General features: G+C 41.0%; 1 protein-coding gene across 2 annotated transcripts in view; it reads right to left on the bottom strand.

The window, feature by feature from the left end:
* Positions 1-18,748, bottom strand: part of b4galnt3b (beta-1,4-N-acetyl-galactosaminyl transferase 3b) — a 37,634-nt gene that overhangs the window by 14,566 nt on the left and 4,320 nt on the right. For both annotated transcript variants that reach the window (XM_034033551.3, XM_058986355.1), the window contains 6 exons: positions 8,712-8,761; positions 7,386-7,445; positions 4,108-4,203; positions 3,722-3,812; positions 3,001-3,101; positions 442-509 (listed from right to left, as the gene is read on the bottom strand). In XM_034033551.3, the coding sequence (XP_033889442.3) occupies positions 442-509; positions 3,001-3,101; positions 3,722-3,812; positions 4,108-4,203; positions 7,386-7,445; positions 8,712-8,761 (466 nt within the window). The remainder of the gene's footprint in view (positions 1-441; positions 510-3,000; positions 3,102-3,721; positions 3,813-4,107; positions 4,204-7,385; positions 7,446-8,711; positions 8,762-18,748) is intronic.

Raw genomic sequence — 18,748 nt, 5'->3', positions numbered from 1 at the left:
CACCTGTGCAACTGCAGTGTAATGAAGTGTAAATTACGAGACACTTCAATGGAAAGAGCAACCTAAATAACTCAGTAATGAGTTATTTAGGTTGTCTGTGCGGTCTCTGTGCTATTTCTACAGCAGCTCTTAGTTCACTTGAGTTGTGCCAGGAGAAGATGAAACAGGAGATTCACCTCCAAGGTATTGAAACCCTTGGCTTTGAACACTTGCTGGACCGGCTGAGAGATCTGACTGCTATTCACTTACTGTACAGACAGATCTGACTGCTATTCACTTACTGTACAGACAGATCTGACTGCTATTCACTTACTGTACAGACAGATCTGACTGCTATTAACTTACTGTACAGACAGATCTGACTGCTATTCACTTACTGTACAGACAGATCTGACTGCTATTAACTTACTGTACAGACAGATCTGACTGCTATTCACTTACTGTACAGGCTGAGAGATCTGACTTCGATATTTTCCAAACTCCCCAGGGGCCGTCCACTCCCTACCTCTCTGCAAAACACAACAAAAACAAAGACATTAAGCCAGCAGGCACACCTAACCCATGCTTCTTTATAGTACAGCTCTACTGTGCAATACAGTTCACAAAGTTGAGTGACTTCAATTCCTAAGAAAATAAAAACCCATTTAAAAACAAGATACAAGTCAAGTAAATAAAAGTACAATTTGAATATGGTTTGTTAAAAAAATGAATATATATATATATATATATATATATATGAATATATATATATATATATGAATATATATATATATATATATATATATATATATATATATATATATATATACAGACGTGCTCAAATTTGTTGGTACCCCTCCACAAAAAACGAAGAATGCACAATTTTCTCTGAAATAACTTGAAACTGACAAAAGTAATTGGCATCCACCATTGTTTATTCCATATTTAATAGAAATCAGACTTTGCTTTTGATTTTTTATTCAACATAATATTGTAAATAATAAAACAAATGAAAATGGCATGGACAAAAATGATGGGACCGCTAACCTAATATTTTGTTGCACAACATTTAGAGGCAATCACTGCAATCAAACGTTTTCTGTAGCTCTCAATGAGACTTCTGCACCTGTTAACAGGTAGTTTGGCCCACTCTTCCTGAGCAAACTGCTCCAGCTGTCTCAGGTTTGATGGGTGCCTTCTCCAGACTGCAAGTTTCAGCTCTTTCCATAGATGTTCGATAGGATTCAGATCAGGACTCATAGAAGGCCACTTCAGAATAGTCCAATGTTTTGTTCTTATCCATTCTTGGGTGCTTTTAGCTGTGTGTTTTGGGTCATTATCCTGTTGGAGGACCCATGACCTGTGACTGAGACAGAGCTTTCTGACACTGGGCAGTACGTTTCGCTCCAGAATGCCTTGATAGTCTTGAGATTTCATTGTGCCCTGCACAGATTCAAGGCACCCTGTGCCAGGCGCAGCAAAGCAGCCCCAAAACATAACCGAGCCTCCTCCATGTTTCACTGTAGGTATGTTCTTTTCTTTGAAAGCTTCATTTTTTCGTCTGTGAACATAGAGCTGATGTGACTTGCCAAAAAGCTCCAGTTTTGACTCATCTGTCCAAAGGACATTCTCCCAGAAGGATTGTGGCTTGTCAATATGCATTTTAGCAAATTCCAGTCTGGCTTTTTTATACTTTTCTTTCAAAAGTCGAGTCCTCCTGGGTCTTCTTCCATGGAGCCCACTTTCGCTCAAAAAGCGACGGATGGTGCGATCAAAAACTGACGTACCTTCACCTTGGAGTTCAGCTTGTATCTCTTTGGCAGTTATCCTTGGTTCTTTTTCTACCATTCGCACTATCCTTCTGTTCAATCTGGGGTCGATTTTCCTCTTGCGGCCGCGCCCAGGGAGGTTGGCTACAGTTCCATGGACCTTAAACTTCTTAATAATATTTGCAACTGTTGTCACAGGAACATCAAGCTGCTTGGAGATGGTCTTGTAGCCTTTACCTTTACCATGCTTGTCTATTATTTTCTTTCTGATCTCCTCAGACAACTCTCTCCTTTGCTTTCTCTGGTCCATGTTCAGTGTGGTGCACACAATGATACCAAACAGCACAGTGACTACTTTTCTCCATTTAAATAGGCTGAATGACTGATTACAAGATTGGAGACATGTGTGATACTAATTAAAGAAACTAATTAGTTTGAAATATCACTATAATCCAATTATTTATGATCTTTTCTAAGGGGTACCAACAAATGTGTCCAGGCCATTTTAGAATATCTTTGTAGAATAAGCAATAATTCATCTCTTTTCACAGCTTCTTTGCTTTATTCTATAACATACCAAAGGCATGCAAGTATACATGATAAAATAGCTTTTAATTTCATCACTTTTCAGGAGGAATGAAGCATTATTTCAATGAGGTGTAAGGGTACCAACAAATTTGAGCATGTCTGTATAAATAAATAAATAAATAAATAAATAAATAAATAAAAACTGTTAAGACGGTATTCCTAAGCAAGTGTTCAAGGGAGCATCATGCTAATTAAAGAAACTGGAGTGTCAGCTCAAGCTCTCTGTATTAAAAGTGTCAGGGGTGTATTAGGAATGGCCAATAGAAGTACCAGGAGGCAGAGACACTGCTTAAAATCCAAGAAAGGAAGACTGCAGCTTGAGGCTTTTATAACTGAACAAGCTATGGCTATTTAACATAAGTTTGGAAACAAGAAAAGGCCATTCGGCCCATCAAGGCTTGTCCCTTGTTAGCACACCATTCATCCCTACTGGGGGGGGGGGATTCATTTAACAGCACAGAATCTTTTTATAGATGTTCCCAGTGTTTTAGCTCCTGCTACGACACCTGGTGGGCATTTATAGCTGTGTGTAAAGTGTAAACTCTGATCATCAATAAGAACATTTCAGCACAATAATAAATCAGGACTAGATGAATGACTGCTCAGGTTGATAGATTAGTGGGAGGCTCGAGGAGCGTGTTCTGCTGCTCTCTCTCTCACGTACCTTCCCTACGAAGGCCAGCAGCTGCAGCTCCTCTGGCTTCTCGTTTCTACTGAGCCAGAACTCTGAGTTATCATCCGAGGCCACGGCAAACTGGAACTCCCCTAAAAAACACACAGAACCCCTGGGGTCACAGTGAGGTCATGCATAGCATCGGAGGCCCTGGAACTCTGAGGTCACCTTCCACCTTTACACACCTTTACACAACAGGGTTAGATATGTGGAGCTACTTTACATCCCCCGCATTCATAAACCCCACAAAAAGTCTTCAGTATAAAAACACTGACTTCAACTGTTATATCTTACAATATCTGTCAGTCAACGCACATCCATTTTAAACTGATTTTAAGGTGGATAAAAAAAAATAAAGGGGAAACTTGTTTGGGTTTAGAATGCACTTTGTTATATTTAACAAATATTAACTGCAGTTTAATCTGCAGTTTTCCCATGCTTTTCCCATGGCTATACTATACATTTACCATACCTTGCTATTCTTTACAATGCTTACCTATGCTTTGTTTTCACTGTGCTTTATTACACTTTGCTGCGCTTTTACTATGGGACGCTTTTATAAGGACAGGCAGACCTCCTAATCTGCAAGAGCAGAGGATTAATTAATATCATTCATTTCAGATCAAGGCCATAAAGGGATAACATGGTGCATTTCAGCCTCTAGATTGTGTGGCGGTTAATGGCAGGACAGCGAGATAATGCCTGCGCTTACCCTCCTTATAGGGATGGATGTAGCCGAATATCCTCAATCCATAGTCCGTCCACCTCGGAGCCACAGCCAGCTTTCTCACCGTCGTACGTTTCTGATACAGCCAAGCAAGAACACAGTTGTAAATTGTGTCTTACACATTTCATTACTCCATTCATGAAGCCTAACCCCAAGTAGAACTGTCCTTAGTTCGCTCCAATAGGCAGGGGTGTTGTCTTGATTTGTGGCTCTGTTTAACTATCACAGCATTTAGAACAGGACAAGCTGAACACAATAAAAGGCCTTGCTGACACAAATCCTCCTGAAACACAATATCCTGGCTCTCAATCTGCACCTTGTAATGCAGGGAGGCAGGCAGAGGGAGGGTGAGCACAGTGTGTGTTACTCACATGGGGATACAAAGGGAAGTGCAGGTTCTTTCTGAGCTGCTCCACAGAGCTGCCACACCAGTCTTCAAAGATGTGCAAATTAGCTTGACCTCTGAACTGTGAACAGAAAAAAATAAAATCATCCCACCCGCACCACAGCAGGGCCTCCTCTGCAACTTTACACTTCAAAACAGAACTAAAAAGAGAAGAGAAGAAAGAGAGAAAGACCTATAGGCGTGTTGACATGAAAAACATGGGCACAGAAATCAAGATAATCATTGTATTCACTTGTGGAAGAAAAGACATATTGTACTGCTACTGAGAGCCCTATTGCTGAAATCTAAAGAAGAAAAAAACTGCAACGGCTGGCTGTGCTTCTGCCTGCAGATCACCGACAGATCCAGCCTTTGTTCTAGAGTTTCATAATTCCAGCATGTGTCAGGGTCCGTCAGCGAAGATTACACTGCCTGTCTGCAGCTGCAAAGCCAGGCTCAACATTACGGTGTGCTGTGTCCCAGGGAAAAACAAACCACCCACACACACAACTGGGAGGATCACTGTTAGACGGGCTTAATCTTTTTACACACCTGTAAGCGCCAGGGTTTTAGGATATTACAAGTACCAAAAAAAAAAAAAGCTCTGCTCTAAACTCACACACAAAGAAGAGTAAATGCCTGGAAACAGTTTGGAGATTCGAAAACAAACCTGCGGATTACAGAGTAGAAAACTCTTAAAGCAGGTACAGCACCTGTGCACAGTGAATGGGACAGGGCATACACTATGATCTGTTAGGGTCTAGATCACTAGAAAGACACTGTTTAAGAATCGGGTATTCGGGTATAAAAATCAGGTTGAATTTGACTGCAACCTTCACCTCCGGTCTCTAAAGTGTCTCTAAAGCAGAGGGAACACGAAGCCACTCTGTAGCTTGGAACTTGGTTTCAGGTCACTGCATGGCACTCCTGGGGGAGACTTGGGGGTTTGATATAGGGCTGCTATGATTAAATCGAAAATCGATTTTGTAACGTGCATAGTTAACAACATTATTTAAGTTTATCAACGAAAATGCACCGAAGGCCCTGCCTTGCTATTTACAGTATTTCTGCCAGACAAGCAGTGGGAATACTCTTCTTCTCCTGCTCGTGATAACTGGCATCTGATTTGCTGGTCCCATCCTACCAGCGAATCAGTTTTGAAAATGCTTTGTAAGTACGCCCCTCTGTGTATTCAATGTAAATAAACAAAAAAGCATGCCGTCTTGAATCCAGTGCAGGACAGGCTTGTATTCCTGGCAAACAGCCTATAAATAAATTGTGCATATTGAAGAAGGAAGGTTTTCATAAACCCGCGTCTACTTTATATAGATTACATTCAAAAGTACTGTAATCTGTTTGGAACAAATATTTTAGTAACACTCCTGTAGTGTGTTAAACTTGCTTTAGGCTTGTTGCGAATGTTTCTTCCCCTGACGCTACCAAGGCGTAATTACCCCTCGCATGCAATTGTTGTGCACAAGCTTTTACTTATCTGCAACGATATCACTACGTAACACAATTTTTGTTCCTGGGTAGTAAGTGTTATTTCCTAATTGCTTATGCCTCAAAAGTATAGAAAATGGCTATTATTCCCCACAAACTTTGCTTTTGTGACCAGGACAGTGATATTTTGAAATTTACCTATTTCCAATGAGAAAACGGTCTTTTCGTTCACATAAAGTCAGAAAAAAACAACATATGAATCCAAATTAACATGTATTTATACTAAAGTAATACAAAAATGACTACAAAAGATTTAGAAGTGAGTAGTTTTTCGAGATTTACGATTATACTGTAAATCACTTTCACGAATCAGCCCCCAAATGTAGTCTCCCATCATGTTCTCGTTATACTGTCCTTGGTAGCGGCGTTCAAAGTCCAGTATATCCTGGTGGAAGCGCTCACCTTGCTCCTCCGAGTACGCTCCCATGTTCTCCTTGAATTTATCAAGATGAGGATCAAGGATATGTACTTTGAGGGACATCCTACAGCCCATTGTGCCGTAGTTCTTCACCAGAGTCTCAACCAGCTCCACATAGTTTTCGGCCTTGTGATTGCCCAGGAAGCCCCGAACCACTGCGACAAAGCTGTTCCAAGCCGCTTTCTCCTTACTAGTGAGCTTCTTGGGGAATTCATTGCACTCCAGGATCTTCTTTATCTGTGGTCCGACAAAGACACCGGCTTTGACCTTTGCCTCAGACAGCTTAGGGAAGAAGTCTTGAAGGTACTTGAAGGCTGCCGACTCCTTATCTAGAGCTCTGACAAATTGTTTCATAAGGCCCAATCTGACGTGCAGTGGTGGCATCAGCACCTTCCGGGGGTCCACCAGTGGCTTCCACTTGATGTTGTTCCTCCCCACAGAGAACTCGGTCCGCTGTGGCCAGTCCCGCCTGTGGTAGTGCGCCTTGGTGTCTCTGCTGTCCCAAAGGCAAAGATAGCAGGGAAACTTGGTAAAACCGCCTTGGAGACCCATCAGGAATGCCACCATTTTGAAGTCTCCTATGACCTTGATGCCATCTCAGAAAAATGCAGATATGTATCCACTTAGGCAGCTGGAACTAAACTGAACTGGTGGGCTTTAGGCCCCTGTATTTATACTACTATTTATATTAATGGAAAGTTCTAGAAGTTACTCCAAGTTTACTCAGCACTGAATCTATCTGGAATGTTCTGGAAAATAAGTAAATTTCAAAATATCACTGTCCAGGTCACAAAAGCAAAGTTTGTGGGGAATAATAGCCATTTTCTATACTTTTGAGGAATAAGCAATTAGGAAATAACACTTACTACCCAGGAACCAAAAAAAATTAAAAATTTGTTACACGGTGTATTAAAATAGTCACGTCAGGGGGAGAGGAAATGGGCGGTACAATCATCAATATTTATTCGAATGATTTGATTTTGTGTGCCAAATTAAATCCATTGCTAGTTGGAGGCTTAACTGACAGCCCTAGTTTGATACAGCAAAGCAAAGTTTGCAGCGTGTTTCCGTGTTTAAGCTCAGTTTTCACAGCGATGGTCATGGTTTGGTATCCCTGTAATTAGAGGCACTGGAGGAGTGACTTCCTAGGTCTCTAACCAATCAGACATCACTGTGGTGGAATGACCTGGGAGATGCAGGCAGAGCAGACCACACAAACCGGGAGTTTTCTTGAACCTCGTATGGTCCCAGGTGTCATGATATAAAATGAAAGTTCACGTGTGCTAGAGCATGATGAGGCCTACACAGTGACAGGGACAGGGAGAGGCCCACATTCACGCTACCTCAGGACTCCATCTCTGCTCCAGGTTCTTCCACTGGGCAGTGTGCGGCTCCTCGTTCTCCTGGAGAGAGAGGGAGAGAGAGAGGAGAGAGAGAGAGAGAGGATTTAGTGTGCAGTACAGGAGTATGTGTGTCTTCGCTTGCTCTCTATACCTGTGTTTACATAACGTGGCCTGCAGCTCACCGCTTTCCAGATTAGCACTGGCATGTTTTATACACAGTGCAGTGCTACTTGAAAGAGCTAAATGAAACACGTGCGCTCTGGCCCCGACTCCCTGTAGAGCACAAGCAGTCCGCCAGGAGCATGCATACTGTATAGAGAATACAGAGCAGAACTCACAGCAGGGCTGCCAATGTATTCTTGAACACGTCCCTAAAAATGCACACTGTATACAGTATGGAAAGTGCAGGCTGATTAACGTGGAGCTGCACTGTATACAGTATGGAAAGTGCAGGCTGATTAACGTGGAGCTGCACTGTATACAGTATGGAAAGTGCAGGCTGATTAACGTGGAGCTGCACTGTATACAGTATGGAAAGTGCAGGCTGATTAACGTGGAGCTGCACTGTATACAGTATGGAAAGTGCAGGCTGATTAACGTGGAGCTGCACTGTATACAGTATGGAAAGTGCAGGCTGATGAACGTGGAGCTACACTGTATACAGTATGGAAAGTGCAGGCTGATTAACGTGGAGCTGCACTGTATACAGTATGGAAAGTGCAGGCTGATTAACGTGGAGCTGCACTGTATACAGTATGGAAAGTGCAGGCTGATTAACGTGGAGCTGCACTGTATACAGTATGGAAAGTGCAGGCTGATTAATGTTACCAGGGAACAATTGTATTCTATCCTTTTCACTTTAAAACCTGAAGTTTCTATTGAGGAAGACTGCAAGGACAAAGGCTAATTCTCACTTGTAGTTTTTGCTAAATATGTTTCGTAGGATCCCACTGACCCTTAAAGCCCATGGGAAAAGTAGGGATAGAAATAAGACTCCCCTTGCATAGCAGTTTGATCCATTCCTGGTTTTATTATGCATTTAATAAGACGCACCTAAACTTGTTACTGTGGCTAATCAAGCTCGGAGTAAACTGCTATGCAATAGGAGTCTTATTTCCATCCCTGATGTATATTTATATGCAATACAAATAAAATTTGTTAGCCTTGTATTCAGTGTTTCTTCACAGTCTGTTTCATATTCAGTTAAACGCTGTAGACATGCAGCCTTGTAAAACAGATACCTGCGGCAGTCATTTAGAAGAAGTGATGCAGGAAATGAAGTGTTAACTAACACCCCCGGCCAGTGGGGGCGCTGTGGTTTCTTACCTCTCTGTGCTGCTGGTCTGACTGGACTTTCATCAGAAGCACAGGGTTCCCTGCAGAAAGACACAAGCAGCCTTCAGTTAGAATCCAGCACAGTACAAAGCATTCTGCAGTCAAGGGAGTAGGACACCCTTAGAAAAATGTCCCATTGTAAAAGCATAGCAAAAGCACAGTGAAACCATGGTAATGCATAGCCAAGGATTGTAAAGAACAGTGAGGTATGGTAAAGCATATTAATAAATGTGGTAAACAATGGTAAATGCATAGTATAGCCATGGGGAAAGCATTGTAAAACTGCAAAAATAATGTGTATAGATCAGTTTGTTTGTTGTTCGGATGAATAACTAAGGCTGTATCTTTTTCACCGTTTTCACAGATTTCACGATTTCCCTTAAACGTACCCATTAACAGGACCCTGTGAAAGTTCCCATTTCTGAAAGAATTGTGCAAACATTAATTTATCACTTAAAAATAAGCAAGCGTTTGCCTTATTGACGCACTACCTGTTACCCTGCATTTAGGAACCTGACAGCCGGTTTAGTTTGCTTCCGGAAAATGATTGAACACACACTGCATAGAGCTGCACGATTTTTTTTTTTTTTTATGTTTTCAAGCTGCATCAAAGATCGGAAATATTTCTGCTAAAGATTGCTCTGCCCAATACAAGGGGACATTTCAAGTGTGTGTTGTTATTTTTGCATTTATTTATGTTTGATAATTCACTGATGGTGAAAACCGAATATCTTTCGAAAAGGTGGACATAAACAAATATTCTACAATTTAGCACTTACTGTTTTCAGGTAAGCATTTAAATAATTTAGGAACATTTCTTCTATAACAGAAGACTGACTATCTTTTTTTTTTTTTCCAACCCTACTAATAACCATTGCCTTGGATTTTCAATTGCCACCCCACAAAACAGATTTATATTTAACTGAGCCCTGTGCCTGCACCTTAGTGTCTGCAGCTGAATGGTTTACCTACAACTGGTTTGGTTTCCTGACAAAATTCATTGTTTATATAGAATTAAAAGTAACAATAAACTTCAGAGAAAATGATCCCTCTGTTTAAGAGTTAAACTCTTCGGATTCTAACCCAGTCTCCGCTCCACTGCAAGCCTAGACACACGCCACACAAAGCAGGCTTATTTATAGGAATATAATTTACAACAAGATATAATTACAAGTATGCAAAAAGAACACACAGTGGATGGAAGAACAGGGCACACTAAAACACAGCGGCTTTGTGAAAGGGAGAGAGCGGCTGACGAAGGATTGCAGAGGAGAGGCAGCAGTCTAGACCGGCTGCCATCCAGTCACTTTTTCCTGGCCAGAAGCCATCCGGTGGCCCCATTGTCACTGGAGCTCCGACACACAGAGCCTCCATCAGCACTGCACTCAGGGATACCTGCAGTAACCTTCCCCCTGCCTGCGTTAGGGCCTCTCTCCTCCCCCACTCACACCTGCACAGCCCTGCCTCTGCTGCAGAGCTCCAGGGGGCTGAGATGGAAGCACTGGAGCCCTAATTGTACAATATGGAGTGTGGAATCCTGAAACCGATGAAAGGAAATGTATCAAGGCAGCCCTCCCCTTCACGACCCCCAGCAATTAAGACTTCCTTCAGTAGCCCAGTTTCAGACTTCTCCAGTAAAGCTATAAAGAAATGTTACGAATTGTGTGTTACCAGGGTTGGGTCAATTCATGTTTTTCAATAACAATTTCAATTTCCATTTTAAAATCACTTCCCAATTCCAATTTCAACACATCAAGGATCAAAACTGCCATTAGCAGTATTCTGTTAAAATGATCTTCTCACAGTGGCAACAAATTACTTCAATTGAAGTTACTGTTTGTTAGTCAATTAAAATTGGCTTCAAAATGACAGCAATTGAACAAATCACAACAATCATCAGGTCTCTAAAACATCGATTCTAATTCCAATTCCTTCAAAAGGAATTGATTAAAAAAAAAAAAGACATGGAACAGGAATTGACACCAATCCTGTATGTTACTCTATGGCAGGGATTCAAATGTTGACATTACGAGCACCAAAAATTAATTTAAAAAAGGGACTGAAATCAGACCCCAATCTTTTTTTTTTTTTTTTTTTTTGAAGGAATAAAAACACACTTGAAACACTTACTGGACTTGCAACTAAGTTGCTTCTTGCTTGTATTATAAATCATTAGCAATGTTTTAGTTCTGCTTTAGCACTCAAGATCATGTATGGCCAACAGGACCAGCCGAGAAATTATCCTTTAATGTATTTTAACTAAAGGTTCCTGGTTTGGCCCCACTCAGAGTCCTGCTATGGATCACATGTTACCACACCCATCCTCAATACCACAATGCAGACTGGAGTCACACTCTCAACAGTGTGCAGTACCAGCTGGAGTCATCTTCTATTAGATAAGCGGTTCTCTGTATATTAATAGAAGAGTGACATACAGCATGCACATTGTAAAACATATTGACAAGAATTGAACATAAGAAAATGTATGCAGAGTAGCTCTTAGTAAATCTCCTTAATATCTCCAGATTCTAACGCGCTCACAAACTACACAGCAGTGTCCTGAACCCACAGGTTACCAAATTAATTTATTTGAAAAAAGTCTCAACACCAGCTGTATTTATGTAATCTGGAACATTACATTTAGCAGGTTAACAAAATGAGTAAGTTATCATAATATAGTTAAAGAGAAAATTAAAATAACAGGTAGATGATGCCAGTTAAAAATGCTCCCAAAAGGAGGAGAATGACACTTAAGGGGTTAAAGCAAGTTTTACCACAACAGGATAAACAGAAGATCATCAGGATTTCTTCCCATTTAAAATACTGTAGATCAATGGCACAGCAAATATTTGCACACATTGTGAAGTACAGAATGACAGAGCAGGACATTTCTTCATTTTAAACAGGAGTCCTGCTATGGAACACATGTTACCACACCTATCCTCAATGCAATATAAAGAGCTATAAAAGTTTGGTACAGTAATGGTCACTCCCTCAATTACACTGTCTGTCCAAGCGTGCAGTTTGCCATGTGACACTAGTAGGCAGAAGGTAATGAGCAGAATCAACAGACAGGTGGCAGGTGTTGATGAAAGAAGAGGCCCTCCTGTCTGAGCGGTTTTGCTATTTTGTATTCACACTATTTTTAGTACAAAACCGAATCAGTGTGTTCAGCATGTTAACAGCAGAGTCATTTATTGTGTCAGCGCAATTCAAAAATAAAATCCTAGAGATTATTTGTTTAATAATTAATATTCCGTTCGACTTCCTGGATACTATCCAATTTTTTAAAACATTGTCTTGATAGTGCCACTAGCCAAGTCAGCCTTTTAGTAAGTCCTATTGTGATGAACACTGCCACTTTTAGAACAGATTGATTTGATTTAACATCCATCTATCTTATAGACTCAATAGCATGATGCCTGAAGGTTTTAGTTGAAAGGAATACTAGATCGTTTTATTATTAATGATGTAGTAAATGACATCACAAGCACATTAATAGATTTAAATAGAAATAAGCGAGTGTTTTTACCATGGCATCAAAAGCCTACAAGTACCTCCACTGTTTGTTTTCAAACACACTTTCCCTTGACTAAGGTTTGTTAAACATACTGAAATGTTGGGAAGTTGGCGCTTAAGACATTTATGATCTGCAATAAATACACCCAATATTTAACTTGAAAATGATGATTGTGTTATACTAGGTAGCCTTAGGGCTGGAGAGGGTGGAACAAGAGAGAGAACACAATGCCTTTGTGTTTGTGGCAGACAGCACTCCACCCAAAGTGTTACATCACTAGCACATCTTGTTTGTTTCTAAGTGTTTGTTGGCTGCCTCTGATCAAGTTGAGACTGCACTTCATTCTCACGCACTCTTTGCTGCGTCAGGGTCTGTCATACAAAATCCAAGAGAAAGTACTCTCTCACCTTGATTAGAGGCAGCCAACGAACACTTAGATAGTGCTACACTCTCAGTGATATAAGTGCAGTTGCTGCTATTAGGTTCCAATGGGGACGCTGCTTCTAATTCACAACAATGAAACGCTTTCAAAGCTTTTGCAGAGCACTGGAGACTGGAGTCTTGAACTCAGTCACCCTGTTTTACATTCTAGTATGACTTTATTTAGCTCCTTTATAGGCCCCACTATCCAGATCACCTAAATAAAAGGGCCTGTGTGCTATAAGCAAAGGGTTACATTTATAACCTCCTCTTGCTGACAGATAGAAAGCATCTTTATTTAGGTGTGATGCATGGCTTAGGGCTGTGCAATGCTTCAGCAGCTGTTCACAATTATTATTACTATTATTACACAATTTTTTTACATACAATTACATTACTTTTTACACATTATTTTTACATACAATTACCCATTTATACAGTTGGGTTTTTACTGGAGCAATCTAGGTAAAGTACCTTGCTCAAGGGCACAGCAGCAGTGCCCCCCACCTGGGATTGAACCCACAACCCTCCGGTCAAGATTCCAGAGCCCTGACCACTACTCCACACCGCTGCCCTAATGCAACACAAATATATTTTTATATAGCGCTGGAAAGTTCAAAACAAAACGAGAACTCATATACAATACACGCTAGCTACAACTGATTATATAAAAGCACATTCAAAAATTATGTTTTCAATTTAGAATTTAATAGAATCCAATGTTTCAACCTGCCTAATGTCAACGTTCCACAAACGAGGAGCTCAACAGCAAAAAGATTCGGCTCCAGCGAATTTAATACACAGTTAGTAGTTCTTGGAGATAGGATGGCCCTAATCCATGAAGGACCCAAGTTATTACGGCAACTTTAAAATCAATTCAGTAGCTCATTGGTAACCAGTGTAAGCACTGGAGTAATATGTTGAGAAAGACAAGTGTGAACAAGCAGTCTGGCAGCTGTTAAGCAGAGGTGAAGCAGCTCACAGAGGTTTCTGTGTAAACAGAAACCCTGAGGGCTCAATAACATTTCAAAACACAGCATTCAATACAGTATCCACTGCAAGCCAGACCCAGCAGCACAGAGCGTGTTACAGCCTGCATCACATAGCATGAAGCTGCATCATCCAAGACATGGGGAAAGCCTTCTAGTCCAAACGCTTGTCACTGAATTGATCAGTGTTCTTTTCACTACTGAGCCTTTAAAAGGTTCAGAATTCTGTGCCCACTGCTAAAAAGCCATTTTACTGCCATGGTTGAGAAGAAATGCCAACAACTGGGATTTGAAAACCCACAAAACTTGATTCAAGGGAATCTTGATCTTTGTACTTTTATCATTCAAAACTAAGCGAGCCCTCCAGCATGCTGACGAGATCTCCAAAGGTCATGTTGAACCTGGTCTGTCTGCTCGGATAACAGAGCCCTGTGAATCCAGGAGCTCAGAGAGACGCACAGGATAGCATTGTGCTACGGGACACCTGGTACCGGGTCTCCAGTCCCTGCTTCAGCACTCATTGGTTGTTTAAGTCATGCCGTGTCAACGGGTTTGTGTCCGACCCGCAACCCCTCCCACACAATCACAGAACGTTTATGCTTGAAAAATCTGCTGTGGTTAAACTAGAGGCTGCAACAGTAGTTAATTAGATCGGTGGTTACCTTTAATCAAGTTGAATTTCTCACACACTCTTTGGTGTGTCATGCAAATAGTGCAAGAGAAAGTGCACCCTCAACTTCATTAGAGGTATCCGCTGAACATATTAGAAGTCATTAAATCTAAATAAAAAAAACTGACAAAAACCCTGATATTAACACACTTAATCTATTTCTATAGAACCTGTTGTGGTTTAAATGTTTCAAATGCTTTATCATTGACATCAAGTGCAAGATCTACACAGCAGAATTATAAGTGTAGCTGCTGCTAATAACACTGTAAACTGTACTGTATTTAAATATTAATCTTGCATTGTAACCCTACTGCCCTGTAACACCTGTAAATCATCTTGGATAAAGTCGTCTGCCAAAATAAATACACAAATTACTTAGGTTCCAAAATGGGAATGTGACTTCTGTTTACTGTATGTGCAGGTTTGAAAGAAATCAGCAGGCATCTATTTGTATTTCCGGTTTCATTTCACCAGAGCAGTCTCTTCAGGAGTTTAAGCAGGTCAGCAAACAGGGGATGGAGGTGGTGGGATAACTGAAGAGGACCGGATCATTTCACCCTTTAGAAAAACACAGAAGTGCATGATGACCTGAAAGTAAGGTGTGTAAACTGAGATTTCTATAACCAGGAGTGCTTTGTGTTTCTTTGAGACTTCATAGAGAATGAAAGCGAGGGGGAAATTTAATGGAATGAGTTCATGAGCTAGAATCCCTTTACATGCATGTTCTTCAAAAGCACAACAGAGACCAATGCAACAAGCTCAAATATTATTACCACCGTGTAGAAAATGGGGATATGTACAACACTTCATATAAAAGATCAGGCTACTGTTTTGTAAAATATTGTAATACAAGCTGCTAAATTACAAGTAAATCAATTAGAAAGCCCAGTGCTGACATTTCACAAGACTGACAGGCTGGTTCCTGGAGCTGAATCTGATGAGGAATGCACTCAAACATGACAAGCTATTAAAACACTCAATCTAGACGGGAAGAAACCTGATCAAGTCAATGGCAAGCGCTTGGACTAAAAGTCTTTCCCATGTCTTTGATGATGCAGCTTCATCCTTTGGCAGGGGCGCTGGAGCCCCAAGCCACCCACACACCCAACTTTTTGACAAAAGAAATATGTGAAGAGGGAAAAAGGCACTTGTATAGTGCACAAAGTTTAGTTGCAATCATAGGCGCAGGAACAACCGGTGCTACAGCACCTAGAGACCCCAACATGACTGCAGTGGGACTGCGGGAGAGGGATTCGTCACTCAGTTCAGTGGCAGACAGCCTTTCAGTGTGCACAGCCTTTACTTTTGCTGTGAGAAACAGATTACGTTTAAAATGGGAAATATACAGCGAACTTGGATAATTAATTGAAGAATGGAAACACGAACGCTTTAGAAGGTGATAATATTGTGGGCGAGGCAGCGGAAATCTTATTTTCACCGCCACCAACGAAACTGGTAGTTTTTCCATGAATAGCAATGTTATATATTTTTTGTAATACAGTAGTCTCTGGCTAAGAGAAACACTCCTCAGGAAGCAAGCAAAGTGTTCTCTTAGCCAAAGTGTTCTCTTGGCCGAAGTGTTCTCTTAGACAGAGTTGACCTTTTTCTGTTGTAAAAGCAGCCATTAACGTTATACAAGTACAAGCTCGGTCTCTTGCATTTTGTGATAATTCTGTATTACAAAATGCTTCAAGTAGCCTATTGCAGCTTATATTGATTTACGCTAATGTGACAGGGTGGCTGAGTCGTCTGACGTCAGGCCAGAAGCAGGAACTGAAAATACCGACACCAGGCACTGCAGTTTAAAGTAAATGACACGGCTGGCCGCCGTTTTATTTAAATACAAAAATAAAATAAATATTTAAACAAAAACACTTGCTCACAGAGCGAAAATAAAAGGTTTAAACAGAAACAAAATCACGTACACCAAATATAAACAAAACACAGGTCAGGCTGAGCAATTGCCTTCACTGTTCCTAGATTGTTATTTTTTTAAGTTTCGTTTAGTTTCGTTTCTTTCTCTCTCGTTCCTTTCGCTCTCTCCGCTCCTAACACACCCACCCCGAGTGCCGAGAGCTGCAGGCTTTTATATTCAGGTGACCATCTCCCGATTAACAACAAAATGAATCACTTAATTAATTCAGGAGATGGCCACCTTCTGCACGAGTTTATTAATTATTCCTGGCAGAGGACGAGCACCAATCTCGCCTCTGCCAGAACACGTTTTAAAAATAAACAAAACCGCACGCCGTTTCGCCGTCATATTTACATACAATAATAAATAAATGAGAACGATAATACAAAATAACACAGGGGCGGAGGGGGAAACCCCGTTCTAAAATAAACAAATACATTCAAACAGCAGCGCTTTCTACCGCCCTGCTACAGCTAATTTACCATTCCAAGTGAAACAAGTGAAGAAACAGCTGCTTGGATTTGTGATGATTGCTGTTTTTCTTAGACACTGGAGAACAGCAATCCACACAAACCCAAGCAGGGTTTCGCATGAGCAGATTTGCGAGTCTGTAATGAATGATTCAGCTCTTCCAGAGCGTGCAGCAAGAGATCCAGCTCTTCCAGAGTGTGCAGAGAGTGATTAATCTATTCCAGAGTGTGCAGAGAGTGATTCAGCTCTTCCAGAGTGTGCAGCGGTGTTGCCAGATTCAGTTAGTGTTTATCAAAACATATCAGTTTACAATGCTTCCTTTGCACATAACATAAATCACACTGCAGTTCTTTAAACTGATCTTAAACTGAGACAGAAAAGTAGGAAAGCAGTATCCCATGGGAAGAACAGGAGGAGATTACCAACAACTGAGAGCCTGGACTCCAAAACTAGATGTGCAGTCAGGGGGGGCACAGAGGGTCTGCCTGGAGCACAGAGATACAGAGAGAAATCGATCCTCTAAGCCACAGGCAGACAGAGATCTGAGCCGCGGCTCTGTACTGAAATGGAGGTTGGCATGGGTCGCTCAGACAGGGAGGGTGATCACAATGGGAGAGAAGCCACAGTATATCCACATGCTGCTATGCTCTATTAACAGACTGTTTTGTGTTTATTTTTAGGGGAGGTTAAAATATTACCTGAACAGGCACAACCGGTTCTGTGAGTTTTTAAAGTCAGTTCTGGTTTAGACAGCCTCAAACTTCCCTCCCTCTCCACTCCAGGCCTCCACAGGTAGGGGCAGCACGCAAGCTGCTCCAGTCATGATGCCACGTGCTTCAATCACAGCTCTGTGTTCTGGTGGTCCTGAATACTGCAGATTCCAGTCATATTTAACTAGTCTAATCACAAAGCAGACAAAGCCACCAGTGCAAGTATCCTGCAAGTTCTATTTTTGTAATAGGAGTCCCTGTTCTGGGCTCTGAGGCCTCGGCACATGAAACTGTAGCTCTAGGACTTACCTACAAGATTCCCTGGAGAACACATTTTAATTAATTGTATTTCTATAGCACCTTTCATACCACAGTACTTCAAAAAACACTTTCACACACAAATACAATCACTATGCCATCTCAGAGACATATAAAAAATTCTTTAAAATACCCATTCACACAGCACAAAATTGCACAATCCATGCCAGTATAATACCGTCATTACCCTTTCACACAGGCAAAGAGATCGTGTGAGTAAACTTTCAAACCTGTCAGTCAACAGATTGTTTTCATGGCATGAATGGCGCTGGAGAACTGTAATGCTTTGTCCTCTCTATCAATAATATATACGTGGGAAAACTGAAGTGGGGACGCATTATTTATATTTTAATTCAGCCGTGTGATACCAACTGCAGTGTATTAAAAGTTGTAGGCTTGTCGACCATAAAAAAAAGCTCTACCTATTGCATATACTGTCAACAGCTACAATAAATTACAGATGTGTTGTGTTTATATATATATATATATATATATATATATATATATATACACACATATATATTTTAATCAGCCTGTTGTGTCTGTTGCTCGCCCCCGATCACATCAAAAGTCCCACATCTGTTTAGTAGCTGTCACTCCTTAGAATTGTAAAGTTAACAATCGCCTTAACTTCTTCCATTCTCCAATTACTACCTCATTCTTGACCATCCATTGTATTTGAAAAAAATGAAAGCGTGTAACACGGATGATAAAAATACCCAACAGGTCTGGTATACAATCACATGTGATGTTGACTTTCAATCCACACCCACTACGCGCTTCAGTGGCGATACAGCCTCACACAGGCAGTTATGATGGTTCAGTGCTGTCTCTGAACCACCTCGCGAGGTTCTGTGGAGGTATAGGCAATTCACACAGACCTATAAGCCGCTTCGGTGGCGGTTCTGAACTGTCGTAACTCCTCTGTGTGAAAGCACCTAAAGCGCTTTACATGTGGGTTCAAACAGAAAGAAGTCTGCAGTATCAGGAAGTACAAATTATAAAAACAACAATT

Source organism: Acipenser ruthenus, chromosome 14 (genome assembly GCF_902713425.1).
Source record: "Acipenser ruthenus chromosome 14, fAciRut3.2 maternal haplotype, whole genome shotgun sequence".
Taxonomy (NCBI): domain Eukaryota; kingdom Metazoa; phylum Chordata; class Actinopteri; order Acipenseriformes; family Acipenseridae; genus Acipenser; species Acipenser ruthenus.
The sequence above is the reverse complement of the archived record's forward strand: the minus strand, read 5'-3'. Positions and strand labels throughout refer to the sequence as shown.